Here is a 21,131-nt window from a genome sequence, read left to right on the forward strand (position 1 = left end):
TAAAATCTGCTTAGTGAGAATAAATATCTTATTAGACAGAAAATAAGCAAATAACACCCTTATTTGAGATATTTAATCTTACTTAGATTTAAATTTTTGCAGTGTACCCCCTACTAAGGGTTGTTTTCTCTTCAACTTGGTCTTCTCGGTCTGGGTTGTATTGTTTGTGCAACTTTCTATAGTGAATGGGCTAATTATAACCACAGGGTTTTTTTTTATTACCTAAATTGCAAAAAGGGCAAAGCATTAATTGGAAGCAGGCAATAATTGGAGACTGAAGTGCATGAGAATGTGGAAAGGAAAACGTAGCTGTCTTTGACCACGTGGTCATTTATTATTAACAAGTACTAGAGATGTCCGATATTATCGGCAGATAAATGCTTTAAAATGTAATATCGGAAATTATCGGTATCGGTTTCAAAAAGTACAATTAATGACTTTTTAAAACGCCGCCGTACGGAGCGGTACATATCCGGCAAAACACGGACATAGGGAGAAGTACAGAGCAGTTGCGTCTCCCAGTCAGCAGCCCGACACACAACACAGGAGTTGCAGCACGACTGCAGTATGAGAGGTTTACTGGCGACGCTTGATGACCTCATCAAACCGCCGCGAGCGGAGCATAACAACAACAAGAGTGTGTTGTTGCCGGTGCTGTAGCCGTGGCTAACAAGCGAGCTCGCTCGGTGACTGACTAACGACACCATGTCTATGGTTTGGGATTATTTTAAAGTGTCTCTGACGGATAAAAAACTGGCAATTTGCAATGACTGCAGAAAGTTGGTTATGCGAGGAGGAACCAAGACGTCTTCCTTTAATACGAGCAATTAGATCTCCCACCTCTTCAAGAATCATAAGGAGATACACGATGAATACAAGTGGACAGCGAAAAAAAGTAGTACCACACTGTTGTCGCTTAAAGACTGCGCCGAAAAAAAACAAAAATACAACAAAAACCACCCCAAGGTGAAAGCCCACGTTGTGGTCAGGGACAACGCACGCAGTATGGCAAAAGCTACGGTGGAGTTTGGTGTGGCTAGTCTGCCCTGCATGGCGCACACTTTGCAGCTTGCAGTGAACGGAGGTGCCCTGTCTCAACGCAGCATTTCAGAAGCTCTGACTAACTGGTAGGCCACTTCAAGCACTCACCACTAGCTTGCAGCACATTTGTGTTACTCATACAAATACGTTAGAGCAGGGCAGATTGAGCCCAGTTTATAATTTCCTGTTATACAGTATACCAGGCAGGCAGTCTTGCACTAAAAGAGGACTATGTTATTGTTTACTTTATTACTCTAGTATACTCTGGACTGAAGCTGTGTGCCTTCATTGTTTTTGTAGCTGTTGTTTTGAGGCATGTTTAAAAAAATAAATAAAATAATGCACTTTAGTTGTAGTGGGTAGAGCATGTCCCAAATTCCAAGCTGCTGTTTTGAGGCATGTTAAAAAAAAAAAATGCACTTTGTGACTTCAATAATAAATATGGCAGTGCCATGTTGGCACTTTTTTCCATAACTTGAGTTGAAGTTGTTCTCTTATTTTGGAAAACCTTGTCACTTTGTTTAATGCATCCAGCGGGGCATCACAACAAAATTAGGCATAATAATGTGTTGATTCCACAACTGTATATATCGGTATCGGTTGCAGGCCCGGCCCTAACCAATCTGGCGCCCTAGGCAAGATTTTAGGTGGCGCCCCCCCACATCGGCAGTGAAGTGTATATACTCACAAGAAACCGAATAGCTTTGTCTTTGACCTTTTTTTTTTACTTAAAGAAAGCAAATTAACGATCAGAATAGTTAACAAGATAAAAAAAACATATGGATAAATAAATGAATACAAAAAGTAAAAAATGAATATATGAAATACAATATTTTTTACATACATAAACACAAAATAAAACGTGTCAACAAGTTGCATAAAATAAATTAAAAATCTAATATAAATAAGGCACTGCACAAAACAAGATATCAAACCAGTATGACTTTAACAACTATATTACAAAAAAAGGGGATCCTACAGAGTTCTCTATTTGTGCTTTTTAATATTGCATTAACTAGAATGACTTACAAATTACTGTACACCAGGGAGTACTGTAATTACCTAACGTTACATTATTATTTTCCATAACAATTTAGCCACCTCCACAATATTAAACAGAACTAGCTATTTATTGATTAGCAATTGCCGAATCATGTAACATTAGCCTAATGCTAAAAAGCCAGGTTACTATCACATTCTGTAACAGACAAATAATTTCATGTAGGCTAACGTTACCTACCTGCTACCTCTGTCTTTTTCTCGTTTCTCCTCCTCTTCTTTTCTATTTTTTCTTCCCTGGGCACCTGACCGTTTTGGCCGTTTTGACATCTTGTGTTGATTTTTTGATGTGGTAAGAGTCATGATACGGGAAGGGAGGGGGCGCACCGTGCGGGGGGATGGGGGGGGGGGGGGATGCGTAATGTTGTAACAAATAATATTTCTATTAAATAGGCTTTACTTTGCATTTTAATTAACGTGGTATTATTTTTTGTATTTAGAAATAATAGTACCAACTTTTTTTTTTTTTTTTTCTCCAACATTTGTGGCACTGGCGTGGCGCCCCCTGATGGACGGCGCCCTTAGCATTTGCCTATACGGCCTATGCCACGGGCCGGCCCTGATCGGTTGATATCGGAATCGGTAATTAAGAGTCGGACAATATCGGATATCGGCAAAAAAGCCATTATCGGACATCTCTAACAAGTACATTGAGCAACACAGCGACAGAACCATTGTTGTATTAACAGTAAGAGCTGCTGAGTTCATTGTAAACAACAGTACGAGTTTCACACCAACAACTGAGGCCCCGTTTACACTAAGCCGGATAAGGTTATCCAGGGTAAATCACACCTAACCTTATCCGTGTCCACACACAACAATGCCACCGCTTAAGACCCCCGCCTCCCTCCGTCCGCCGGCGCAACGCGACTAGTACGCATGCGCGAAAAAACCCCCAAAATAAAAAACACCTGAGCATCCATCTGCTCCAATCTCCCAAGTAGATGACTTTACTTCACTGTGAAGTTATTTAAAAGAGCTACATTGTAAATACTTTGCTGTGCATTTTACATTTGTTTGCTGTGTTTTGTGTGCAAGTTTTTAAATTAAAAGGTATCTCCTTAACTAGCTTTTGCAGCTGCGGTGGTGACATACTGAGCTGCAGCTCATGATCGCCTGTTAGCTGGTGAAACTTAATTCTAGATTCTAGATCATGGCTCCCAACTGTATAGAAAAAGGTTGTAGCCATAAACCAAGAAATTGTATACTTTGACATTCACCTTAAGATTAATCTTAAGAAAGACACAAAAAGACCAGCTTTTTTTTCAAACCTTCGCAAGGATTATGAATCATTCTTTACCTAAATGCTTGCTTCAAAGTCGGTAAGCACAACCAGATTGAATATGTACAATAGCCGCACCGGGTTATAAGGCGCACTGTCGATTTTGGAGAAAAGGAAAAGATGAAAAATACGGTATGTTTATTTACGAGGTGGAATGCATAAAAAAAAAAAAAAAAGTGTTCTTGTCTCACATAAGAATTGTGAATGATTGGCAAAATTCCAAAAAAGTGCAGTTCCCCTCTAAAGTGGATGCAGAGTTAGATACAGTTGTGCTCATAAGTTTACATACCCTGGGAGAATTTACGATTTCTTGGCCATTCTTCAGAGAATATGAATGATAACACAAAAACCTTTCTTCCACTCATGCTTAATGGTTGTGTGAAGCTATTTATTGGCAAACAACTGTGTTTACTATTTTTAAATCAAAATGGCACAAGAAAGTATCCACAAATAACTTCAGCTGAAATACAGGACTATTTGTGGATTTTTTTTTTGCATCTCGAACAATTTTCCTGGCAGTTGTGGCTGAAATCTTTGCTGGTCTACCTGAATCCCTCATTTTCCACTTCTTAATCAGCGTTTGAACACTGCTGATTGGCATTCCCAATTCCTTGGATATCTTTTTATACCCCTTTCCTGTTTTATGCAGTTAAATTACCTTTTCTCGTAGATCCTTTGACAATTATTTAGCCTTCCCCATGACTCAGAATCCAGAAACATGTGTGCAACACTGGATGAAAGATGCAATGGTCTGTTAGAAGCCCAGAAACTCACTGACCTTTTATACACAAACATTAATTACAAAAAAACAGGTGAGGATTGGAACCTTGATTAGCCATTCAAACCTGTTTGTGTCAACTTTTGTGGCATGTTATCAGATCAAAGTCACTGGTATGTAAACTTTTGATCAGGGTCATTTTGGTACTTTCTTTTGTCATTTGGATTTAAAAAGAGTGTACACAGTTGTTTGCCAATAAATAGCTTCACACAACCATTAAGCATGAGTGGAAGAAATGTTTTTGTGTTATCATTCATATTCTCTGAAGAATGGCCAAGAAATCATAAATTCATAAACCTATGAGCACAACTGTAGATGTTATTGTCTTGCTACAGACAATTCAGTATGTCGTTTCCAAGTAAAAAAATTGGTTTGAGGCCTAGTTTCAGTTACACGGGGTTTCGAACAGAGCCAAGGCAAAGACATTTTTCCGTATTTGTTATATGAGTTTTTTTATGATACGTTTTAGATCTTTCCTTTGTGTTCACAAAGCACACAGCTGTTTTTTCCATTGGACAGTGGCAACACGGTATACGGTACCACAATCTGTATTAAAACATACTGTATAAACTCTGTCAAATCCCATTTAGATCAGGTGGCAATTTGTTGTGCTCGTGCACGACAATAGTAGCATGAACCCCTCGCTCTCAAAAGATACTTTTATTGGACCTGACCTTACCTTATTCTCATTGTTCATACACTGCACACTACAGACACACCCTACCCACAGCTGTTCTCTCTTGATATCTTGTTATACACAAACATACACACACACACACACATTCCACACAGTTTCTTGTTGCTATGGTTGGATTTCCGCAGTAGCTGACCCACATATTCCAGTGTAGTAAAATGATGACAGCACTGTTACTCCTGCAGCCGGCTCTTTTTGGCTGCTTGCAGACTCTGGTAATCACTCTGAACGAGTTTAATGCCGTACCACAGAGACTCTCGACCCACTCCCTGTTACAGTCATGCATGTAATTTGAAGCAATAATCCTTTCCTATTCTGTACAGCACTCTTGTATCATACCGCCATGTATCCAGTGAAGGAATCCATAGTTTTGCTCTTAATTGCTACTGCAAAGATAACATTTCCCAGCAGGGACTATTTGGAGTCCTCACAAGGAAAATCCAATAATCTGTCCCTGACCTTCAACCTATCCTGGAGCGTGATAGAAGAATCAATAGAGCATCTCACTATATTATTCTGTGCATTGTTTCTGCTACTCGTGACATGTTGAAGTGGAGTGAAGTGAATTATATTTATATAGCGCTTTTCTCTAGTGACTCAAAGCGCTTTTACATAGTGCAGGGGTCGGCAACCCGCGGCTCCGGAGCCACATGCGGCTCTTTGACCACTCTGATGCGGCTCAGCTGCATACTTGCCGACCCCCCCGATTTTACCAGGAGACTTATGGATCTCAGTGCCTCTCCTAGATAACTCCCAGGGCAAATATAATCCTATTTTCAATCTAATTACTAAATTAAGGGCATGCCCTAATTGCACTGCAATAATTGTCCCCTATAGCATTTACAAACAGCGTGCCAGCCCGGCCACATGTTGTATGTAGCTTTTATTTGCACACGTAGGAGACAGCAAAGCATACTTAGTCATCAGCCACACAGCTTACACTGACGGTAGCCGTACCGTATAAAACAACTTTAACACTGTTACGTTACAAATATGCGCCACACTGTGAACCCACACCAAAAAAGAATGAAAAACACATTTCTGGAGGACATCCCACTGTAACACAACATAAACACAACACAACCAATACCCAGAATCCCATGCAGCCCTAACTCTTCCGGTCTAGATTATACACCCCCGCTACCACAAAACCCCCCCACACATCAACCCCCCCCGCCCCCCTCCGTGCGTCGGTTGAGCGGAAGAGTTAGTGCTGCATGGGATTCTGGGTATTTATTGTGTTGTGTTTATGCTGTGTTACAGTGCAGATGTTCTCCAGAAATGTGTTTGTCATTCTTTTTTGGTGTGGGTTCAAAGTGTGGCGCATATTTGTAACGTAACAGTGTTAAAGTTGTTTTATACGGTACGGCTACCGTCAGTGTAAGCTGTGTGGCTGCTGAGCTAGTACGCCTTGCTGTCACTTACGTGAGCAAGCTGAAGCTGCACTCTACATGTGGCCGAGTAGATACATTGTTTGGGTAGGCTGTAGAGGGCACCAAAGGCAGTGCCATCACTCCCTGATATTCGGGAGTCTCCCGGAAATAATGAGAGGGTTGGCAAGTATGACGCTATCAAGCGCCATTGATTCAAATCTCGCGGGCCGCACTGACATCAAATTTCCATATTAAAGTGCGTTCCGGTGCGTGTGTCTGAGACCCCTGGTCAACATAGCACAAAGCAATTAAAGCTTTGTATGCGGTGTTTTTCATTTTAAATTAAATTTTTTCTTTGTGGCTCCCATTATTTTCTTTAATTTGTGAAACTTGCCGAAATGGCTCTTTGAGTGGTAAAGGTTGCCGACCCCTGACATAGTGAAACCCAATCTCTAAGTTACATTTAAACCAGTGTGGGTGGCACTGGGAGCATGTGGGTAAAGTGTCTTGCCCAAGGACACAACGACAGTGACTAGGATGGCGGAATCGGGGATCGAACCTGGAACCCTCAACAGAGCTGTACCGCCCCATATAGCTATACTGTTCCCTGATATATTGAATTAGTCGTAGTTGAATTGGTCACACAAGGATTCCTTACTGTTTCCAGGATGAGATGGAGGAGTTGAGATCCGAGATGCTGGAGATGAGAGACATGTACATGGAGGACGACGTCTACCAGTTGCAGGAACTACGACAACAGCTGGAGCAGGTGTGTGACCAAATAAAGGCTCAGACACACGTGCAACTTCATTTAAATTGCTCACATGCTTGGAATGCATTTAAATTCCTGTCTTTTTTTCGACTGTAAATCTGAAATGTTTGCCATCTCACATGTGTCATGTGTGCTGGTATGACCATACGGTCCATTTGAATCCTAGAACTCTTCAATACACGTATTGAACTACTGTACTCAAAATTGTCCATATCACTACATTTTATTTTTTTATTTTTTTAAAAGTTTCCTGAGCCAAAGATTACTTGTAAGTTTTGAGCATAAAATTTGCAAATACAAACCCCGATTCCATATGAGTTGGGAAATTGTGTTAGATGTAAATATAAACGGAATACACTGATTTGCAAATCCTTTTCAACCCATATTCAGTTGAATATGCTACAAAGACAACATATTTGATGTTCAAACTGATAAACTTTTTTTTGTGTGCAAATAATCATTATCTTTAGAATTTGATGCCAGCAACACGTGACAAAGAAGTTGGGAAAGGTGGCAATAAATACTGATAAAGTTGAGGAATGCTCATCAAACACTTATTTGGAACATCCCACAGGTGAACGGGCAAATTGGGAACAGGTGGGTGCCATGATTGGGTATAAAAGTAGATTCCATGAAATGCTCAGTCATTCACAAACAAGGATGGGGCGAGGGTCACCACTTTGTCAACGAATGCGTGAGCAAATTGTTGAACAGTTTAAGAAAAACCTTTCTCAACCAGCTATTGCAAGGAATTTAGATATTTCACCATCTACGGTCCGTAATATCATCAAAGGGCTCAGAGAATCTGGAGAAATCACTGCACGTAATGCAGTGATTACTTCGATCCCTCAGGCTGTACTGCATCAACAAGCGACATCAGTGTGTAAAGGATATCACCACATGGGCTCAGGAACACTTCAGAAACCCACTGTCAGTAACTACAGTTGGTCGCTACATCTGTAAGTGCAAGTTAAAACTCTCCTATGCAAGGCGAAAACCGTTTATCAACAACACCCAGAAACGCTGTCGGCTTCGCTGGGCCTGAGCTCATCTAAGATGGACTGATACAAAGTGGAAAAGTGTTCTGTGGTCTGACGAGTCCACATTTCAAATTGTTTTTGGAAACTGTGGACGTTGTGTCCTCCGGACCAAAGAGGAAAAGAACCATCCGGATTGTTATAGGCGCAAAGTTGAAAAGCCAGCATGTGTGATGGTATGGGGGTGTATTAGTGCCCAAGACATGGGTAACTTACACGTCTGTGAAGGCGCCATTAATGCTGAAAGGTACATACAGGTTTTGGAGCAACATATGTTGCCATCCAAGCAACGTTACCATGGACGCCCCTGCTTATTTCAGCTAGACAATGCCAAGCCACGTGTTACATCAACGTGGCTTCATAGTAAAAGAGTGCGGGTACTAGACTGGCCTGTCTGTAGTCCAGACCTGTCTCCCATTGAAAATGTGTGGCGCATTATGAAGCCTAAAATACCACAACGGAGACCCCCGGACTGTTGAACAACTTAAGCTGTACATCAAGCAAGAATGGGAAAGAATTCCACCTGAGAAGCTTCAAAAATGTGTCTCCTCAGTTCCCAAACGTTTACTGAGTGTTGTTAAAAGGAAAGGCCATGTAACACAGTGGTGAACATGCCCTTTGGCACGTGTTGCAGCCATGAAATTCTAAGTTAATTATTATTTGCAAAAAAATAATAAAGTTTATGAGTTTGAACATCAAATATCTTGTCTTTTAGTGCATTCAATTGAATATGGGTTGAAAAGGATTTGCAAATCATTGTATTCCGTTTATATTTACATCCAACACAATTTCCCAACTCATATGGAAACGGGGTTTGTACATAAATTACAGCGACATGCTTATGCTAATGGACAGCACGGTGGGGCAAGGGTTAGCGCTTGTGCCTTAGTTGTCTTGTTCTAATTCAGCAAATTGTTGAAAAAAGAGCTTGACTTCACTCATTCAATGCTTAGATTTCCACTTTTAGTAGTGCAGGATCTCTGTGTAAAAGACACTAAACATGCATGCAAAAAGACAACAGGGCAGCGGCAAAAACTACAGTATACTATATCACTTCCTGGGTGTGCTTCTGATTGGCAGGCGAACAAGACTTGCCGCATCCTGCAGTACCGGCTGAGGAAGGCAGAGCGTCGCTCTCTACGAGTGGCCCAAACGGGGCAAGTGGACGGAGAACTAATCCGAACGCTGGAGCAAGACGTCAAAGTAAGTGTTTGGCTGCAACAAAGCTTTGTCACATTCAATGGAAATTTGTGTTATACAGTCATGTCAATGTCTAGCACGGTCTTCATCAGCATTTAGTGGTGGTAGATTTCCGTTCAATGGCCGAATTGACCGTCTTTGGCTTTGGGGCTGCGTCTTGTGCATTTTCTTGTTTCTGCTCCAGGGCGAAGGTGAGTGCATGACACGCTAAATGGCTGACTGAGTGATTGTGTAAGTGAGTTTGATTTAACGTGAACAAATTCATTGGTCCACTGTGGCCCGTTTGGAAATTTCATTGGTCTGATGTGACAAGGATAAGTTTATTGGTGGCGTGTGAAGCTCGTAAAACCCGGAAAAAATCCATCAATTACTGAGGGTTCTAAGCATGGGAAAGCTTACAGACTGGACACCACAGTACATCTTCTTAAAGTAAGTAACAGTTTCATGGATACCTTTGACACACTTTCTTATGACCCAGTTCTTCCACACCCTCAAGACTGTCGTAAGGGCATGCTTCAAAACATCCTTTTAAAGTTCTCCATAGTCTCATTGTTCGGCTACTTTGAGAGACTCTTAACCGTACTTTCGACTGACCTCAATGACAGACACACACACACACACACACACACACACACACACACACACACACACACACACACACACACACACACACACACACACACACACACACACACACACACACACACACACACACTCACAACTGTTACATTTGTACACACACGCAAGCTAATACACACATTCTTACTTTTGCAAAAGGTCATACAATTTATTATAGTTAAGATAAAACAGATTAATACCATTGACCAAGCAGAGGACTCTTTTTCAGATATGTTGAATTGTGCAAATGTATAGTTCTTATGCATTTTCACGTACTACAAATTTCACCAAAATACAAAACCAGTCCGCAGTCGTCCACAGTTTCCAAAAACAATTTGAAATGTGGACTCGTCAGACCTAAGAACACTTTTCCCCTTTGCATAAGTCCATCTTAGATGAGCTCGGGCCCAGCGAAGCCGGCGGCCTTTCTGGGTGTTGTTGATAAATGGCTTTGGCTTGGCATAGTAAGGTTTTAACTTGCACTTACAGACGAAGTGACGAACTGTAGTTATGGACAGTGGTTTTCTGAAGTGTTTCTGAGCCCATGTGGTGATATCCTTTACACACTGATGTCGGTTTTTGATGCAGTACTGCCTGAGTGATCGAATTATTCGGCCTTGCCGCTTACGTGCAGTGATTTAATTATATAATAATGAGCTTTATTGTCTCTGAGGAGAAATTTGTCTTGGACATCAAGACACAACGTTTTACATACATACACTACCGTTCAAAAGTTTGGGGTCACATTAAAATGTCCTTATTTTTCAATGAAGATAACTTTAAACTAGTCTTAACTTTAAAGAAGTACACTCTATACATTGCTAATGTGGTAAATGACTATTCTAGCTGCAAATGTCTGGTTTTTGGTGCAATATCTACATAGGTGTATAGAGGCCCATTTCCAGCAACTATCACTCCAGTGTTCTAATGGTACAATGTGTTTGCTCATTGGCTCAGAAGGCTAATTGATGATTAGAAAACCCTTGTGCAATCATGTTCACACATCTGAAAACAGTTTAGCTCGTTACAGAAGCTACACAACTGACCTTCCTTTGAGCAGATTGAGTTTCTGGAGCATCACATTTGTGGGGTCAATTAAACGCTCAAAATGGCCAGAAAAAGAGAACTTTCATCTGAAACTCGACAGTCTATTCTTGTTCTTAGAAATGAAGGCTATTCCACAAAATTGTTTGGGTGACCCCAAACTTTTGAACGGTAGTGTACATACAGTTCATCCGACAATACAGTGACGACAGTGAGCAGTGCGCTGGTATATCAGTTAGTTATGAGATCACACATTACACTCCCCCCGTATTGCACACTTTCCGTATTGCACTATCCCAATATTGCACTCCTTATTATTGCATCCGGTTATTACAGTAGTTTTCTATTGTTAAGTGCTTTGATTGCCAGTGGGACAAAAGAAAATCTATACCTGTTGAGTTTGTATGTTGCTGGTCTGTACCGTTTACCATTTGGCATCAACACAATTTCACTACGAAGTATGTGGTCTATTTCTCCAGATTCTCAGAACCATTTGATGATATTATGGACCGTAGATGGTGAAGTCCCTAAATTCCTTGCAATAGCTCGTTGAGAATGTTCGACAATTTGCTCACGCATTTGTTAACAAAATGGTGACCCTCCCCCCATCCTTGTTTGTGAACGACTGAGCATTTCATGGAAGCTGCTTTTATACCCAATCATGGCACCCACCTGTTCCCAATCAGCCTGTTCACCTGTGGGATGTTCCAAATAAGTGTTTGATTAGCATTCCTCAACTTTCTCAGTCTTTTTTGCCACTTGTGCCAGCTTTTTTGAAACATGTTGCAGGCTTCAAATTCCAAATGAGCTAATATTTGCAAAAAATATCAAAGTTTACCAGTTCGACTGTTAAAGGCCTACTGAAATTATTTTTTTTTATCTAAACGGGGATAGCAGATCCATTCTATGTGTCATACTTGATCATTTCGCGATACAACCATATTTTTGCTGAAAGGATTTAGTATAGAACAACGACGATAAAGTTTGCAACTTTTGGTCTCTGATAAAAAAAAGCCTTGCCCCTACCGGAAGTAGCGTGAAGTAGTCAGTTGATTGCCTCCTCATATTTTCCTATTGTTTTCAATGCAGCTAGAGCGATTCCGGACCGAGAAAGCGACGATTATCCCATTAATTTGAGCGAGGATGAAAGATTCGTGGATGAGGAACGTTAGAGTGATGGACTAGAATGCAGTACATATCTTTTTTCGCTCTGACCGTAACTTAGGTACAAGCTGGCTTATTGGATTCCACACTCTCTCCTTTTTCTATTGTGGATCACGGATTTGTATTTCAAACCACCTCGGATACTATATCCTCTTGAAAATGAGAGTCGAGAACGCGAAATGGACATTCACAGTGACTTTTATCCCCACGACAATACATCGAAGAAACACTTTAGCTACGGAGCTAACGTGATAGCATCGTGCTTAACTGCATACAGAAACAAAATAAATAAATCCCTGACTGGAAGGATAGACAGAAGATCAACAATACTATTAAACCAGGGACATGTAAATACACGGTTAATGCTTTCCAGCTTGGCGAAGCTTAAAAATGATGTTGCTGACGACGCCATTGAAGCTAACTTAGTATAACGGGACCTCACAGAGCTATGATAAAAACATTAGCGCTCCACCTACGCCAGCCAGCCCTCATCTGCTCATCAACACCCGTGCTCACCTGCGTTCCAGCGATCGACGGAAGGACGAAGGACTTCACCACGATCATCCGTGCGGTCGGTGGCTAGCGTCGGCTAGTGCGTCTGCTATCCGAGTCAAATTCTTCCTGGTTGTGTTGCTGTAGTCCGCCGCTAATACACCGATCCCACCTAAAACTTTCTTCTTTGCAGTCTCCATTGTTCATTAAACAAATTGCAAAAGATTCACCAACACAGATGTCCAGAATACTGTGGAATTATGAGATGAAAACAGAGCTATTTTGTATTGGATTCAATGGGGTACCGATACTTCTGTTTCACTGGCTACGTCACGCGCATACGTCATCATCCAAAGGCGTTTTCAACCGGAAGTTTAGCGGGAAATTTAAAATTGCACTTTATAAGTTAACCCGGCCGTATTGGCATGTGTTGCAATGTTAAGATTTCATCATTGATATATAAACTATCAGACTGCGTGGTCGGTAGTAGTGTCTTTCAGTAGGCCTTTAAGTATCTTGTCTTTGCAGTCTATTCAATTGAATATAGGTTGAAAAGGATTTGCAAAACATGGTATTCTGTTTTTATTTACCAACTTCACTGGTTTTGGGTCTTGTATAAGAATGTGTGTTAATCTGACCCTGGAATGTGGACGGACCCTATCACATTCCTTAAGTCTCCTCTGCTTTTTCCATGTGATGGAGGAGGACAACAAAGAAAGCTTTATATTCTAACCTAAGAAATACTGAGTGTGTGTGCGTGCGCGTGCGTGTGTGTGTGTGTGTGTGTGGTGATGTCACGCTCCCTCCGCTTGCCTTTTCTGTCTGCGGCTCAGCTGCCGTCTCACCATCTGGTCGTCCTGGAAGAAGGACGGATGGAAAACGGAAGGGAAAAAGATGAGTGTACATCCTGTTGGTGTGGTTGAGAGAGAGAGAGATCTATGAAAAAAAATAAGCTTGGTAGCTGTTTTGAAAATTCAAATCAACCAATCAGCGTGTGCAGGGGGAGAAGTTAGGGAGTAAGAAAAAAAGCCAGAAGAAGCAAACGAGGGCAAGGAATAATTCAAGAGGGATTATGTGACTTTAATGGAGTTGATTTCAATGGAGATGTGACTTGAATTTTAATGTGAAAGCTTTCAATGACAGAGTATGAGAGAAGGGTAGTTAATGTATACCATGTCCTCATCATTTACATGTATTTACATATGCATTTAGGTGTATTCTTTATATTGACTTTGGTTGTGTTTTATGAAGAGTTGCTATATTACCTCCAGGTTCTTGGTTTTTATCGCCTTTTATAATATTATTATTTCTTCGGTCAGTGGTCAACAAAATAAACAAACAGTTTTACATAAACAAACAGTTGTACATTCATAAATTGAACATGTTGCAGATCGAAAGGGTTTAGGCTGAAGTTGAACACTTATTGCGCCTAACCCTATAAACAATGTCAAATACAAGATGAGCTTCCTAAAAATATGATAATAATAATAATTGGACTGCCGATATTATCGGCCGATCAATGCTTAAAAAATGTAATTTCAGAAATTATCGGTATCGGTTTTAATATTATCGGTATCGGTTTCTAAAAGTAAAATGTATGACTTTTTATAACGCAGCTGTGTACACGGACGTAGGGAGAAGTACAGATCGCCAATAAACCTTAAAGGCACTTCCTTTGCGTGCCGGCCCAGTCACATAATATCTACGGCTTTTCACACACACACACACAAGTGATTGCAAGGCATTCTTGGTCAACAGCCATACAGGTCACACTGAGGGTGGACGTATAAACAACTTTAACACTGTTACAAATATGCGCCACACTGTGAACCCACACCAAACAAGAATGACAGACACATTTCGGGAGAACATCCGCACCGTAACACAACATAAACACAACAGAACAAATACCCAGAACCCCTTGCAGCACTAACTCTTCCGGGACGCTACAATATACACCCCCTGCTACCCCATAAAACCCCGCCCCCCCAACCTCAACCTCCTCATGCTCTCTCAGGGAGAGCATGTCCCAAATTCCAAGCTGCTGTTTTGAGGCATGTTAAAAAAAATAATGCACTTTGTGACTTCAATAATAAAAATGGCAGTGCCATGTTGGCATTTTTTTCCATAACTTCAGTTGATTTATTTTGAAAAACCTTGTTGCATTGTTTAATGCATCCAGCGGGGCATCACAACAAAATTAGGCATAATAATGTGTTAATTCCACGACTGTATACACTACCGTTCAAAAGTTTGGGGTCACCCAAACAATTTTGTGGAATAGCCTTCATTTCTAAGAACAAGAATAGACTGTCGAGTTTCAGATGAAAGTTCTCTTTTTCTGGCCATTTTGAGCGTTTAATTGACCCCACAAATGTGATGCTCCAGAAACTCAATCTGCTCAAAGGAAGGTCAGTTTTGTAGCTTCTGTAACGAGCTAAACTGTTTTCAGATGTGTGAACATGATTGCACAAGGGTTTTCTAATCATCGATTAGCCTTCTGAGCCAATGAGCAAACACATTGTACCATTAGAACACTGGAGTGATAGTTGCTGGAAATGGGCCTCTATACACCTATGTAGATATTGCACCAAAAACCAGACATTTGCAGCTAGAATAGTCATTTACCACATTAGCAATGTATAGAGTGTATTTCTTTAAAGTTAAGACTAGTTTAAAGTTATCTTCATTGAAAAGTACAGTGCTTTTCCTTCAAAAATAAGGACATTTCAATGTGACCCCAAACTTTTGAACGGTAGTGTATATCGATATTGGTTGATATCGGAATTGGTAATTAAGAGTTGGACAATATCGGAATATCGGATATCGGCAAAAAAGCCATTATCGGACATCTCTACACAACATGTTATAAATACACCTTGTACACAACATAAACACTGTTCAATTATATACAAAGTAAACACATATCTTTGTACATGTGTTAGTTAAACAGTTGTACCAATTATATACTATACACAAACAATTATACTTCCATTATTATTTACATCCCACATTTAGTTTGTAATTAACATTGATCATAGTATTAACTACTGTGTTGATTCAAGAGTGATATATTTTTCCAAGACATTGGTGTTTTTTAATGTGTGAATGGAACTGGAACATTTTAAGGAATCATCCAAACTGTTCCACAGATGAACCCCCCTGACAGAAACACATCTACTTCTTAAGCTCATTCTTATGTTTGCTTTCTGAAAGACAGCTGAACCTCTGAGGTCATAGGGACTCTCCCTAGGTTACGAGCTTTATACGTCACACTAGTATAAAGCTATTATATAATGTAAATAATACATTTATTGTTTTGTTAATTTGTGTGAACGTTGTATGAAAGTCAATCCACATGTATTATCCCCCTTTTCCTTTACAGTGTTTGTTAGGACTATTACCTGATTTAGTTAGGTTAGCATGTGAAAGTTCAGTATGTACAAACCCCGTTTCCATATGTGTTGGGAAATGGTGTTAGATGTAAATATAAACGGAATACAATGATTTGCAAATCATTTTCAACCCATATTCAGTTGAATATGCTACAAAGACAACATATTTGATGTTCAAACTGATGAACTTTTTTTTTTTTGCTTATAATCATTAACTTTAGAATTTGATGCCAGCAACACGTGACAAAGAAGTTGGGAAAGGTGGCAATAAATACTGATAACGTTGAGGAATGCTCATCAAACACTTATTTGGAACATCCCACAGGTGAACAGGCAAATTGGGAACAGGTGGGTGCCATGATTGGGTATAAAAGTAGATTCCATGAAATGCTCAGTCATTCACAAACAAGGATGGGGCGAGGGTCACCACTTTGTCAACAAATGTGTGAGCAAATTGTTGAACAGTTTAAGAAAAACCTTTCTCAACCAGCTATTGCAAGGAATTTAGGGATTTCACCATCTACGCTCCGTAATATCATCAAAGGGTTCAGAGAATCTGGAGAAATCACTGCACGTAAGCAGCTAAGCCTGTGACCTTCGATCCCTCAGGCTGTACTGCATCAACAAGCGACATCAATGTGTAAAGGATATCACCACATGGGCTCAGGAACACTTCAGAAACCCACTGTCAGTAACTACAGTTGGTCGCTACATCTGTAAGTGCAAGTTAAAACTCTCCTATGCAAGGCGAAAACCGTTTATCAACAACACCCAGAAACGCCGTCGGCTTCGCTGGGTCTGAGCTCATCTAAGATGGACTGATACAAAGTGGAAAAGTGTTCTGTGGTCTGAAGAGTCCACATTTCAAATTGTTTTTGGAAACTGTGGACGTCGTGTCCTCCGGACCTAAGAGGAAAAGAACCATCCGGATCGTTTTTAGGCGCAAAGTTGAAAAGCCAGCATCTGTGATGGTATGGGGGTGTATTAGTGCCCAAGACATGGGTAACTTACACATCTGTGAAGGCGCCATTAATGCTGAAAGTTACATACAGGTTTTGGAGCAACATATGTTGCCATCCAAGCAACGTTACCATGGACGCCCCTGCTTATTTCAGCTAGACAATGCCAAGCCACGTGTTACATCAACGTGGCTTCATAGTAAAAGAGTGTGGGTACTAGACTGGCCTGCCTGTAGTCCAGACCTGTCTCCCATTGAAAATGTGTGGCGCATTATGAAGCCTAAAATAGCACAAGGGAGACCCCCGGACTGTTGAACAACTTAAGCTGTACATCAAGCAAGAATGGGAAAGAATTCCACCTGAGAAGCTTCAAAAATGTGTCTCCTCAGTTCCCAAACGTTTACTGAGTGTTGTTAAAAGGAAAGGCCATGTAACACAGTGGTGAACATGCCCTTTCCCAACTACTTTGGCACGTGTTGCAGCCATGAAATTCTAAGTTAATGATTATTTGCCAAAAAAAAATAAAGTTTATGAGTTTGAACATCAAATATCTTGTCTTTTAGTGCATTCAATTGAATATGGGTTGAAAAGGATTTGCAAATCATTGTATTCCGTTGATATTTACATCTAACACAATTTCCCAACTCATATGGAAACGGGGTTTGTACATGTGGACACAGCCTCACATGAGGAATAGCAGCAGTTGGCCGCAGTAGCAAAGACACAACGTGGGTGAAAAACGACACTGGTGGGAGACACAGGCTGACATCTCTGTGTCCCTCTACAACACATGACCGATTGTGTCGCCTTGCCGGCAGGGCCCAACGCTGGCGTGAGGTCAAGTTACACCACATTGTGTCGTGTGTGTGTGTGTGTGTGTGTGTGTGTGTGTGTGTGTGTGTGTGTGTGTGTGTGTGTGTGTGTGTGTGTGTGCATTGGTGTGGTTGTTTCTGCTGCGTGTCATTCCAGTGGTAGTGTGTTGTCATCTGCCTTATAAAAATATAGACAGACACTCCTTCCTCCCATCGCTGAGTCAGTGGAAAAGTTCTACTGCCAACTCTAAATTAAACTGCTGTTAAAAAGGTCTTACTTGTTTGTAATTTGAAACAAATTGGCTGTAGTGAGTAATAGGAATACAAGCACTGGCTGCTCATTGACCTTAGAGAGGACCGCATATGTGGGTAACCCCCGGACACTCTAACCCAGACCTGGGCAAATTAAGGCCCGGGGGCCACATGCGGCCCGTTTATCTTTTCAATTTGGCCCGCCGGACATTCCCAACATTTTTTTTTAGATCTTTAAGATGGAAAGTGTAGCTGCCATTATGATGTGCAGTGATGTTTTCTAATGACCGTAAGTCTTCAACTATACAAAGTATTTCAATGGTTGGAATCTGCGCTTATGGATGATATACCAGTTAGTATGGTAATCTAATTAGTTACTATGGCGATATAATTAGTTACTATGGTAATCTACGTCACAGCAGCTCAGACGAGGCACCAAGCAGTGTGGGCGGGAAGCGTTTCCACAGGCGCGGAAGGAGATTTTCACAACAAAGTTTTAAAGCTTAGTGATGCATCAGATATATGAGATTGTCGGTGGGTTTATTTTGTACAATTCGCGTTCATATTTCACTGTTTGTTGCATTTTTGTTGCGTTTCACTTGATTGTAAAATATGTCGATCGAAATGGGGTGTGACATTTATATTTTGTCAATATTCAGTGTTTTATCGTTCATAGAAAAAAATTTAAAATTCCATTACGTTTTTTAAGGCGGTCTGTCATAACGTTTTTAGCATTCAATCAGACATTATTGTGAGGTTTTGTATTAGTGTTCCTAAAAATAGATATACCGGCCCCCAGACACAATGTTTTCTCTAAATGTGGCCCCCCGAGTCAAAATAATTGCCCAGGCCTGCTCTAACCACTAGTTCATAGACACACAAAAAAAAAATCTAGAAGAGGTTGAATAGTGAATAATTCTATTTTATGCATATACGTGCATAAAACTGAGCAAATAACAAGTAAAGGAATCCATTTGTGCTTTTAGACTGTCAATCAACATTTTTTTGTCTCGAAGTGCCACACATTAGAACAAAATGCAATAATTTACGAGCGGACGGATACACTGCAAAAAGTCAGTGTTCAAAAACAAGAAAAAAAATACAAAAACTAGGGGTATTTTATTTGAACTAAGCAAAATTATCTGCCAATAGAACAAGAAAATTTGGCTTGTCAAGACTTTCCAAAACAAGTAAAATGAGCTAACTTCAATGAACCCAAAAATACCTTAAAATAAGTATATTCTCACTAATAACAAGTGCACTTTTCTTGGTAGAAAAAAAAGAGACCTTTTTGCTCAATATGTTTAAAAAATATTCTTAAATGAAGTAAATGCTAGTGCCATTATCTTGACATAATGATATGCGCTCTGCATTACATTTCTTGAAACCAGCAAACTTATACTAAAAACTAATTTATTGTTCTTAATGGAAAGGCAACAAGGCAACCGCTTGTTACTCTCGGGGTCTCCTAGCCGCTCAGGCAAATCATATGGTCTAAAAATGCATTTTTCCATCGATAACATGACATCATCGCGCCAAGTACGTGCTCTTTTAGTCAATTAGTGCGCATATATACAGCCCGGCCCCCGGTCAAAAATGTTTTAATTGTAATTTTGAAGAATTTATCTGAATGTGCATGAACTTTTCTGTTCAAAATTGTTAGAAATGTCACATGTTAAATGTTTAAATATTAGCTATCAGTTTACTGTACTGTGCCAACTGTACGTATTTTCTACTGTTTCATTGAAAATAAAACAGCAAAGTCCATCCGTTTTAATTATGAGACAAAATTGTGTCAAAGTCGTGATTTTTTTTTTCATGCTTGAAATAAGAAATTATTACTTTGAAAAAGCATTTTTATACTTGTGAGTGTTGATGACACAGCTTTGCAACAGTTGATATTCTAGTTTAAAGCATGTTTCACTCAATATAGCTCATAACATCTCAGCAACAAGCTGTAATATCTTACTGAGATCATTTAGGACCAAAACCCTTAAAGGCCTACTGAAAGCCACTACTACCGACCACGCAGTCTGATACTTTATACATCAATGATAAAATCTTAACATTGCAACACATGCCAATACGGCCGGGTTAACTTATAAAGTGACATTTTAAATTTCCTGCTAAACTTCCGGTTGAAAACGCCTTTGGATGATGACGTATGCGCGTGACGTAGCCAGTGAAACAGGAGTATCGTAGCCCATTGAAGCCAATACAAAAAGCTCTGTTTTCATTTCATAATTCCACAGTATTCTGGACATCTGTGTTGGTGAATCTTTTGCAATTTGTTTAATGAACAATGGAGATTGCAAAGAAGAAAGTTGTAGGTGGGATCGGTGTATTAGCGGCTGGCTGTAGCAACACAACAAGAAGGACTTACTTGGATAGCAGACGGGCCGATGCTAGCCGCCTTCGCATCTGTGTTGGGGTGAAGTCCTTCGTCGCGCCGTCGATCGCTGGAACGCAGGTGAGCACGGGTGTTGATGAACAGATGAGGGCTGGCTGGCGTAGGTGGAGCGCTAATGTTTTTATCATAGCTCTGTGAGGTCCGGTTGCTAAGTCGCTAAGTTAGCCTTAGCGTCGTTAGCAACAGCATTGTTAAGCTTTGCCAGGCTGAGAATTATTAACCGTGTAGTTACATGTACATGGTTTAATAGTATTGTTGATCTTCTGTCTATCCTTCCAGTCAGGGATTTATTTATTTTGTTTCTATCTGCATTTGAGACAGATGCTATCACGTTAGCTCAGTAGCTAAAGAGCTTCGTCGATGTATTGTCGTGGAGATAAAAGTCACTGTGAATGTCCATTTCGCGTTCTCGACTCTCATTTTCAAGAGGATATAGTATCCGAGGTGGTTTAAAATACAAATCCGTGATCCACAATAGAAAAAGGAGAGAGTGTGGAATCCAATGAGCCAGCTTGTACCTAAGTTACGGTCAGAGCAAAAAAAGATATGTATTTCACTGCATTCTAGTCCGTCACTCTAACGTTCCTCATCCACGAATCTTTCATCCTCGCTCAAATTAATGGGGTAATCGTCGCTTTCTCGGTCCGAATAGCTCTAGCTGCGTTGAAAACAATAGGAAAATATGAGGAAGTGAACAACTGACAACGTCACGCTACTTCCGGTAGGGGCAAGGCTTTTTTTTTATCAGA

At 40.4% G+C, this 21,131-nt stretch overlaps 1 protein-coding gene across 1 annotated transcript in view; it reads left to right on the forward strand.

The window, feature by feature from the left end:
* LOC133654258 (protein SOGA1-like) overlaps positions 1 to 21,131 on the forward strand; it is a 232,345-nt gene that overhangs the window by 21,294 nt on the left and 189,920 nt on the right. Inside the window, 2 exon segments of the mRNA XM_062054484.1 lie at positions 6,895 to 6,996; positions 9,117 to 9,239. Of these exon segments, the coding sequence (XP_061910468.1) occupies positions 6,895 to 6,996; positions 9,117 to 9,239 (225 nt within the window).

The sequence above is a fragment of the Entelurus aequoreus genome, linkage group LG07 (assembly GCF_033978785.1).
Source record: "Entelurus aequoreus isolate RoL-2023_Sb linkage group LG07, RoL_Eaeq_v1.1, whole genome shotgun sequence".
In the NCBI taxonomy this organism is placed as follows: Eukaryota; Metazoa; Chordata; class Actinopteri; order Syngnathiformes; family Syngnathidae; genus Entelurus; species Entelurus aequoreus.